The following is a 10,665-nucleotide window of genomic DNA, read 5'->3' on the forward strand; positions in this document are numbered from 1 at the left end:
AAGAAAATTACAATTTAATCTAAATATTCTTTAAAGAGGAAGGTCTTGAGCTGTCGTTTGAAGGTGCTCAGTGACTGAGCTGTTCTGACCTCGAGGGGAAGTTCATTCCACCACTGAGGGGCCAAGACGGAGAAGAGTCTAGATGAGTGTTTCCCTTTTTCCTTCAGAGATGGAGGGACCAGGTGAGCAGTACTGGAGGCTCGGAGTATACGAGGTGCAGTGTGAGGTGTAATAAGGGCTGTGAGGTAGGATGGTGCTGCTCCATGTTTGGCTTTGTAGGCCAGCATCAGTATTTTGAACCTGATGCGTGCAGCTACTGGGAGCCAGTGGAGGGAACGTAGCAGAGGTGGTGTGGGAGGATTTGGGAAGGTTGAAGATCAGTCGTGCTGCTGCATTTTGTATGAGTTGCAGAGGTCTGATGGTACATAGTGGTAGACCAGCAAGAAGGGATTCTACTCATTTCAATATAGCTTGATTAACTGCATTTATCGATTAATGTTAAATGTTACTCTTCTTTTATCTCATAGTGCAAAATCTATCACACTGAATATTGAATATAGTAGCAAAATAAATAAAAACATAAAAACTCAAGTATTTCCCAATTTGGCCCTGTCTGGGGTGGAAATGTCCTGTCTGTGACTTTCATTCATCCGTTCTCCACCTTGAAAACACCAGGATTATGGGGGATTAGCAAATACTTCAAGGGTAAAGTGACCCTCTGTTTTCACTTCCATTGCATCTTTGGCCAGAGTCCAACAACTGCTCACACGCCACCATCCTTAAACCCAGCAGCGGCCAACTTAAAACAATAAGTCCTACCAGAAAATGGAATCCAGCTCAAATCGCCATCTTTATTAATTTTTTAATGGCATAATTACAGGATCATGCTTTCTGGTCACCTCCTAAATCCACGAATGCTCACGGCATGACCCATTCAGAAGCGAGGGACTTTAATGGGTAAATCCTGGTAATACGCAACACTGGACCAAGCCTGGATTACTGTTACCTATTGAACCCTGGCATTCATCTTCTAACCAAGAAAAAAATGCACAGCCCTGGTCATTCTGTTCTATAAAATGGCGCTGAAGAATTGCATTATGGGGATTTTGTATTCTAGAGGTGATATTTTAATGACCTTTTTAAAGGCTGGTGTGCAGTCATCTCTTGATGAAATATGACTTTTCTTGATAAACATTCATGTCTATTAGTCTGAACATGATGTGTACTTGCCTTTATGAAACGAATCCTATGAAGGTATGAACATACAGTTTGTGCAGTTTATCATTAGGTCACATTATCCATAAATATTTATAAAATGACTACATCATAATCAGAAAAACTTCAGCAAAATGTAACCTTTTTGTTCAAACAGTTTGTACTACACAGCTTTAAATATTGATGTTGAAAACCAAATATCACAGTTTACATTATTTTGTTCCAAATCTGCTTCAGTCCAATTTACTTTACCATTACATTAGTCAATTCCCTCAATTATCCTAAAAACAATTGTGCTTGTCAATAACACCAAAAGAACCAGTTTAAATGTCATGATAGAGTGGATCCAGTGATAAATATTGTGCAGAATTTACAGAAATGACAACCAAATCCCCTGTACAGTGGTCTACAGCACTGTGGGCGGAGTTTCGCCCTGAGATCAGGATCAATCGGGATGAAGTCCACATCAGATGCAGCAAGTTAAATGTCACTATCCTTGTTATTAAGACATGGCTGGCAGAAATGTCATCCACAGGCCGTGAACATTGTGCGGAAGTTTCACCTATTTAAAAAAAAAAAAAAAAAAAGGAAACATGGTGTCTGCAGGATTCCATTTTAATCTCTGCAACCAGCCTTTGTTTTTTTTTTTTTTTGGTTGTTTTTTTATGTTTTAAACCATTTATCCAGACAACATCTGGAGCTCAATGGATCAGCGATGGTTATGTTTTGTAATTAGGACACAACTGCCCAAAAATACATTAATGCCACAGAAAGAGAGGCATAAACAGCCCTTTAAAAGATAATCACATTATACTTTTAATAACCAAATTGCGGGTTTGAATTTCATGGAAATATGCCTGCTGCTCGTACTTGGACTTAATGAGTAGAGTATGTGTGTGTTGTGTCAGATGATGGATGGTAATGAAGATGAAGAGTACAGCCATTGAATCAAACACTCCTTAGAAGGTAATATCTAAAACTCCATGTGGTGTCTGCAGACAAATCGGAGACAATCGCATCCCTGCCATGCACACTCGTCCCTAACGAACCTTAGTATGGCAAACACTGGAGGGTACCATTTTATCACACACACACACACACACACACACACACACACACACACACACACACACACACACACACTCCCACTTCCAAACTACAATCGCTGCATTGAAAAACGAGGCTCTCCAGAGGGGCCATCAACACACCCACAAAAGAACGATGACACTGGACTTACATCATACAGGGAAGGAGAAACCGAACAGACAATCGCTCACACACACACACACACACACACACACAGGGCGTGTAACCCCTGTGCAGCACGCAGCTTATGGAAATGAAGCCGGGCCTAGGGGAACGTTATTAAAGCTGCACTCGCTGCACCCTAATCTCTGATTGCCTCTCGGAAATCGGTCGCTGTTTTCTGACAAAGTCCGTGCACCTGAGCTGCGCGGCGCCTCATGGATTTAGCCGGAGTATAGCAGCACCCCCAGTGACGTGGATTTTAGGTAAAGAGGGAGTGAATACTTAAGGCAGAAATATACTCATAGGGGCAGTGTTGCAAGGTCTGCACTTTTTAAGATACAGGTATTCATTCATTCATTTGGTTTGCAGTCTCGACACTGACCCCTAATGGTAAGGAATCAGCACAAACGTTAACAACTGTGTACAGATATGCATACGTAGCTCACAGCAGGTATATTTCTGCATTATGTCATGCAGATACTGATTGAAACCCTTGCCCCCACCACAATGTCTATAAGTCAGGCCCATGTTGTATTTCACCAGAGAGAGAGAGAGAGAGAGAGAGAGAGAGAGAGAGAGAGAGAGAGAGAGAGAGAGAGATATCTCCCTAGTCAGATGAGTGAAATTGCTTATTTGAGCATGTATGGCTCCATCAGACAGATAGACAACGATGGACATGCATGGATCAAAAGGTTCCTAAACTAAAGTAAGAATCATAGTTCACATTAAAAAGTCAGTCTTCTCACCCCACTCTAGCTCTAATACATTGCATGCTTTGCATAAAAGAATTTCACTCATGTACTGTACCTGTAATGTCACAATATACACCCATTTTATTTGAGGGCTGAATGTGCACATAAATGAGTGAGAAAGTGGCTGATATCATCGGAAGGTGGGGGGTGGGCAGGCGCAGTGACCCTGATTCCATTCAGTCTTATTCAGAGACCAAACACCACTGCGTAGGCTCATATTCCCAGGGTTTTAGATTTCACTAAATCAAATAACCCAACGGCACCCAGAATAAACCCAGCAGCGGGGAGCGAGGGAGGTGGCGGCTAGGCCCGTGCCGCGATAAGCTGATAACGTCACAATGGCAATGTTTACAGGATGCTTTTACTCACAGGAAATTGAGGGATGAAAAGCCTTTCTCTGCCGGGAGGAGTTGAAATAAACAGGGGCGGCCGCCTATAGCCCTCACATTACTATGAATGGACAGCGTTCTGGGAGACTAAATCATACTAAAAAACAGTGACTGGACTTTCTCATCAAATTGCCAATATATACCCATGAGATCTCAGATCAGCAGGGGGGCTTCACTGTGTGTGTGTTGAGCAGATTTTTTTTATTCCAGCGGTCGTGAAAATCCCACATGATTCTCAGCTAATGACTGTCTGATACAATGGGGGTGTCCCAGCAAAGTAATGACCCCCCGCAGCAGGATCAGCACCATGTGGACTCTGCTGCTGCTGCTGCTGCACTGTACCTCATTAAATAGTGTGCGACTGCATGTCTTTGGGTCTGAGTCGATCCAAGTTTGCATGGTTAGGATAGACACACCAACACACACTCAATCACAGACACACTATGCAAGGTATTGCCATCCACTTCACAATAATGTTCAATAAAACAATGGTGCCGGGTAAAGGCAGGACCACGCTGGACACACTGGAGCACAGCTAGACAACTGGTTTCATGGCATACTACAGTAAAATTTCTCCACCTCTTCTTCCCAGCAAATCAGATTGAAATCGCAATGAACTATATGATGGACAAAAGGATGTAAAACCCAGTCTCCCATGAAGACAACCTAAGCAAAAAATGCATATATGATAAACCGCACAATGACACAACAAATATTTAAAAGACTGAAAGTTGTATTTTGGACTATTTGTATTTTCCCCTGAGAACAAAATGTGAAGCAGAAGCAACAAGACCTCAAGTAAAATTGCCATTTCCCAGGAAGGTGCCATTTTTATGGTGATTTCTTTAATTCTATGGAACGGCTTTACTGGACTTAAGCTCATCGCTGTCTGGGATCGGCAGACTGTCCGCTCCGTCTGTTCCCGTACTGGTCTGGTCCTTCCCAGTCCTGCAGTCAGCTCTGGGGCTGCCTGATAAAACCTCAATTTCTCCACTCCAGCGCACCAATCTGCTCCCTGCGCCTCCTCTAGACCTCCACTATCACCCCCACCATCACCCCCACACCAGTGCTGTGTGCAGAGTGTCCTGTAGACAGATAACACACACACAGACAAGCAATGCAGGGCCACACTCATAGGCACGTGCGCCCAAACACACACACACACACACATACACACACACACACACACAACACACACACACACACACACACACACACACACACACACAAGTGCTTGTTCGGAACTAGCACGCTAATAGTACAAGTACAGGCTAAAGTGAAGCAACTAAAACCATTTAAAATGTTCACTGTACTGAAATGTTTTCATTAATTTGAATAAGTAGCACCAAAAGTGGGGCCGCATGGTGACATGGCAGATAGTGTTGTGAGCTCACACCTGCAAGGTTGTGAGCTCAAATCTGGCCTCTAGCATTGGAATACACCCCACATTTCTGAGGACTCACACACACACAAACAAGATTGCACACACATTCCACTTTGTTCGTTATCAGTATGGTTCAGCAAAATAGTCTCTCGATGTTCTTTCCGCTGCTAGAAACAGGAAAGTAACAGAAACGGGAAGGTGAAAGGGACAAAAAAAAATGTTTGGGACGAAGAACAGTGCGCCAGTGGGGAGCAGACGACAGACCAAGTAAGAATATGTCAGAGAGCGAAAGAAAGATGGGAAAGAGAGGGAAAGAGAGAGAGAGAGAAAAAAAAAAAAACGAGCTCTGGAAAATCAATGGCCCATCACTGCGGAGTCATCGCCATGACAACACACATCACACAGCACCAGCTGGGCCACTCAAGGCGAGGTGACAGTTAATTGTTTCACATCTGAGAAGAGACCGAGAGACGACGACGGCTCCGTTGTTCAGACGTACCGTTATCTGAGCAACGCCAAAACAGACACAAGGTCAAAATATCAGTTACGTCTTCCGCTGACCACCATGTGACTAACAGCTATTCGCCCAAGAGGTGCATGTAAAACACACACGTAGAGACGGCATTATTGCCACATCGTCCATCACACAAATCCCTCACACATTTGTAATGAAGTAAAAAGTTTAGGACATTACGGTCCAACATTATGAAAAAACTTATTCATTGAGATATATACATATATAAGACATGATTTTTTTGGCTGGATTTGCATAAGATACGTCGGGTAGATGGGGGTGTCACGGTGTTACGTCCTGGCATTTTTGTGTGTTTCTGTTCTATGTTTGTGTTGCGTTTGCAGGTGCCTGGTGATGGCAAATTGAGTTGTGGGACAGCCAGGATAAAAGGACATTACCATTTCCCTTTTGCATCACTTCCGGTTTCCCCTGTGCTTCCCCTAGGATGCCTACTTCGATGTTTGTTTTTCTCTGTTTTTTCGTTTTGTTTGTCGTTGTTCGTATTAATTAGTTTCTTTTTTTTTATTATTTATTTGTTAATAATATTCTCCGTTTTGTCTTAGTAGGTTTACGTTTTTGTCCTTTCTTTTGTCATGGGCCAGAGCCCATAGTCCGGCTCATAACAAAGGGATATCACAAAGTCTTGGGAGCACGGCCACACAAAAAAGTTTATCATAGATTATCAGTGCTCTAATTCATAATCGGGAGGGTGATCTTGTGCAAAATTGTTGTAGTAGTTGTCTAATAACAACTTCCTGGTTTACATGTGTCTGGTTGCATTTGTGACTTAATGAGGTTGGGGAGGTGTGTGGTTCCGGAACCCCATCAGGAGATTTCGGTCTAGCATGGCATTTTGTTACATTATACGTTTGTATAACAAAACTTCAGCTACAAAAAGTAATTAAGTCAAGTTTCACAATGCGTGTCCTGTTTTGGATTAACCGTAACCTCCACAGACAGCGCGTTTGTTTGCCCCAGATGTGTATATTAGATGTGTTCTATGAGCCCATTCTCATGACCCCCTTGACCCCATAAACCCCGAGTGCTCAATCAGAATGACCCGTGTCAGGCGGACGGGGAGTCGTGTTTACACCAGCGGCCAATCCGGGCTCAGGGCTGAGATGGATGCCACGCCATTACTCAATTATGATATCTCTGGCTCCTTCAAAAAGAAAAAAAGCGGCCCTGATGTGAACCAGAGCTGGACTGGCTAGCATGTGCTGCTGATGCAGACAGAAGGGTGTCAGACATACCACGCCTCTGTGTGCTGGAGCATCTGTCCTCGCTCCGCTCAGGGTGGCTCCCCCAGCGGGGAACACTATACCAGGTCTCCCCTCGCGTCATTTTCCCCCCTCCTCCTCTCTCTCTCGCTCTCTAATATTCACATTCTTGCCCCAACCACCTCCTTCTGCTCAGCCCTGCCAAGATCAGATTCCATCTCATGGTGCTGATAGCATCTCAGACAAGGGAAGGTCTCCCCCCCAACCCCACCACCACCACCCTTCCATCTGTGAAACCCCTCCCCATACAAATCCCTTTTCCACGTCTGCAGAGCAGACATTGCTGCTTCCATCGATGTTACTCAAACTGCTGTTCAACACTTCTTCTCAATCAGCAGAAGCAAACCAGAACAGGAATTTCTGAACGGTTACATCGTGTTTGAAATGTCATACTCACTGTGACCTGTGACCTCAGATGTTGTACCCCATGACCCCATGTGAGCTGTGAAACGAGGCATGCGGTACACCGCTTCAACAGGAAGAGGCGACCTGCGTCTGACCTGAGGCTCTGGTTCTAGAAGGGAGAAAGAAATTATTTTATTCTGTGAAATTGTTAAATATTTAATCACACTCATTTAGAAAAGTCTGCTGCAGACAAGCAGACTAAGATAACGCTTTTGTCAAGATGATCCCTGGAGCAACTGCTGATCACACAACGGTGAGGACAGAGAAACTCTGAAATCATTTTACATTCTTTTATATTCATCAGAATTGGCAGTACTTTTGACTCTGAAAGTAGATCACCAAATTAGTTTTTATAAGTGAGTCCAAGAGAACATTTGTAGAAAGCCTGAGGAAAGTCCATCAGGGATGTTCTTCAGATCTCAATCCAGATTGTGATGATACATGATGCAGCACGGGAGTGTTGGGGGAGTGCATGTCTTCGAGATTTACAAAAATAAGTGAATAAAAATAAGAAAAGCACTGCTGGCTGGTTTTTCAGTATCTCGGTGAGTGGGTACAGTGTCCGTTTTGTTGGTATGTAATTATTTCTGACACAGAGTAGTCAAACATTGCTGATTTTTTTTCCTTTAATAAAAGCCCTGGCGTTCTTCGACTATTTAAACCCCCCCACTGTCAATAAGTGAAAGTGAAGTCATTGTCATTGTTAAGCGCACTGAAATGTGTCCTCTGCTTTTAACCATCACCCTTGTTGAGCCATGATGGGCGTCTGGGGACCAGTGTGTGGGAACTTTGCTCAGTGGCACCTTGGCGGTTCGGGATTCAAATCCTTAACCGCTAGGCCACCACCTCCCCTACAATAAGTCACATGCCCGGGAGTAGCATCAAACGTGATCTAACCAAACAAAACATGCAGATAGATTATCAGTGTTTTAATTCAAGATTGGTAAACCAGTGGACATGAAATCTGAAAAAAAAGCTGAGTCTGCTTGGTAAATAAAGAGTAATCGTGCACTTCTTCGAAACTTACTTATTGAAGTTCAAATGAAAAGTCTACACAAACCAAATAAACACATACACATCATGATTCTGACTAAGCTCTGTGCTATTAGAAATTTTTCCAAAATGGCACCAGCCAGAAGCCTCAGTCACGGTCTCGTGCAGTTCTGTGCGCAGAGCGATAAGAAGCCGATCAGTTAAAACCGGCTGTTCTAGTTCAGGAACAGAAATCGACAAAGAGGCTTGGGTCGATAACAATCCACCTTCAGAAACATGAATCATTTCATCCAATGCTCATCTACCTCAGCCACTCTTGACCCGGCTCTCCCCCGAATGGCTCCGACAGCAGGTTATAGATCAGAGGAGAGCCCGGCTGCACTGGGGACCATTACCATAGAAGCGATCAGACATCAATCACACGCCGATGGCCACTCGTGACAAAGAAAAATGTATCAACTCACACCAGCAGCAGCCTCCCCCCGTTGAGCCAGTGTAATTGAATTCTGACCACCCTAGGAAGCTCCCAGGAGAACAGGGCTCACGCTCCTCAAATTCCCCCAGTCGTGCAGACTCATGGCAAATAAACCGTTATTCTATGCTATGTGTGTATATTTATCGTAAAATGTAAAGGGTAATTTTTCTGTTTTTTGGTGCCACCAATTGCAGGGAATTAACTGTTAACATTCAATAAATGCTCAGTAGTTCCATTGCCATTTATTCTACAGAAATGAAGTAAAAACTATCCATCTGAATTAAGCTTCGGTAGCTTAAAAACATAACACAATCAATAGGCCATAGCCTGCACCAATAATATTTTAAAGAGTGATATTAGTAAAGAACCATCTAGCCAGACTCCTAAACTGTCCATCTTGGCACATTTTGGCATCACATTTTGTAGTAGTCAAGCAGCATTAGTTATTAATTAAGCGATTTGCTTTGAGTAAATCAGAAATCTGGTTTATTATCAGATTTTGAACAGTTTTTGGGGAATGTTTGTGGAAATTCGTTAGCAATGTAAAACTACAATTACAGCATTTATCAGATGCCCTTACCCAGAGCGACTTACAATCAGTAGTGACAGGGACAGTATCTTGTTAAGGGACACAATGGAAGTAAGTGGGGTTTTGAACCTGTGGCTTTGTGGTCTTTCTGGATCATAGGCAGGTGGTTTTACCCAATAGGCTACTATTACCCAAATTAATTCCTTAATTTCCTTAAGAAATAAATGCATAAACATTAAATAAGCAGCTTTCTATTAGACTCTCTCGCACAACCAAAACACACACATACACAAAGCACACAACTGCTCACACGTTCATGTGTAAGTCCCGTGCTTTGAGGCACAACATCACACAGCAGACCGTCAAGTCAGAGTCGCTCGATTGGTTAGCACTGAAGATGCACCGGGATCTGTGTGAGAGAGAGAGGGGGCTTATGGGTAAGGCGTCCTCCTGGGCAGCTCTGCTAATGTCATGCAAATTGATCAGTCGGCTCCGGGGCCTCCAGCAAACCCCAAAAACAACAGAAGTTCATGCTAATGAAGCGCGGGTTAAACCGCAGCGGCCCTCCCAGCCTGGGGCAGGCGCCCGACGTTCGCTCTTCATCTGTGCCTTTGCCCTCCATCACTCTCTTCCCCATCTGTTCCTGCGCTTCTTTCCCTGAGGAGGTGGCGGTGAACTATGGAGGCTGTTCGGTTATCAACCGCGACTGTGACTTTTTTAAAGTGCCAGATAGCCAGGACCGGCACTCTCTTTGAAGGCAAAACTCATGGTTTGGGATTGGAGCACAACTCCAAACCTGACGTTCTTCCTCCAATAACACTGAGGTGCTGCACAAACACGTCTGTGGAGGATGCGGTGAAGGAAGGGAATCGGAGGGAAAGATGGAGGAGGGGGTGGAAATCCAGTATTTAGTATTCAGGCCGGTTCCTCTGTTTCACCCTCTTACCTGCCTGCCAATCTCAAAGGCGTGGCAAGGCGAGATTTTGGAGCGAAGTCTTACAAAAGATCTCCACCACCATTTGGAAGAAGCAGTAGACTCCAAAATCTTCTATGGATAATTTTTTTTTTTTATCGTAACATTTTCTGGTCCTCATATGCAAATGAAGAAATAAATACATACATACTTCAAATTTCAAGATAATATTCGTGCCATTAACATAGCAACAAGGCATGCCTGCGTAGCATTTCTCCCTCCGGCAGGGAGCAGGTCAGGGTGGGGTACATTAGCGGTCCGGCTGTTCTCCCCCGCTGCTCGATATCACTCAGGACTGCGTTTACCGCCCACGCCTGCGTCTTCATCCCCCCGACAAATTCATAACAATGAGCCGCGCTCCTAAATCACCCTGTGACGGCTGAGTGGCATGGACCATGCATCAACGTCTGAAATGCCCGTTTCCTCATGGGGCGGGGCAGACAGCGGTGGCAGACTGTAAAAAAGCTAAATATTCTATTTACCAAAGCCTGCAAAGCAGGCGTGGTTC

At 44.1% G+C, this 10,665-nt stretch overlaps 1 protein-coding gene across 1 annotated transcript in view; it reads right to left on the minus strand.

The window, feature by feature from the left end:
• Positions 1-7,287, minus strand: part of LOC114764687 (plexin-B2-like) — a 47,873-nt gene extending 40,586 nt beyond the window's left edge. The window contains exon 1 of the mRNA XM_028954508.1: positions 7,180-7,287. Coding sequence (XP_028810341.1) covers positions 7,180-7,240 — 61 coding nt within the window. The 5' untranslated portion in view covers positions 7,241-7,287. The remainder of the gene's footprint in view (positions 1-7,179) is intronic.
• Positions 7,288-10,665: the final 3,378 nt, after the last annotated feature.

This window comes from Denticeps clupeoides, chromosome 15 (genome assembly GCF_900700375.1).
Source record: "Denticeps clupeoides chromosome 15, fDenClu1.1, whole genome shotgun sequence".
Lineage (NCBI taxonomy): Eukaryota > Metazoa > Chordata > Actinopteri > Clupeiformes > Denticipitidae > Denticeps > Denticeps clupeoides.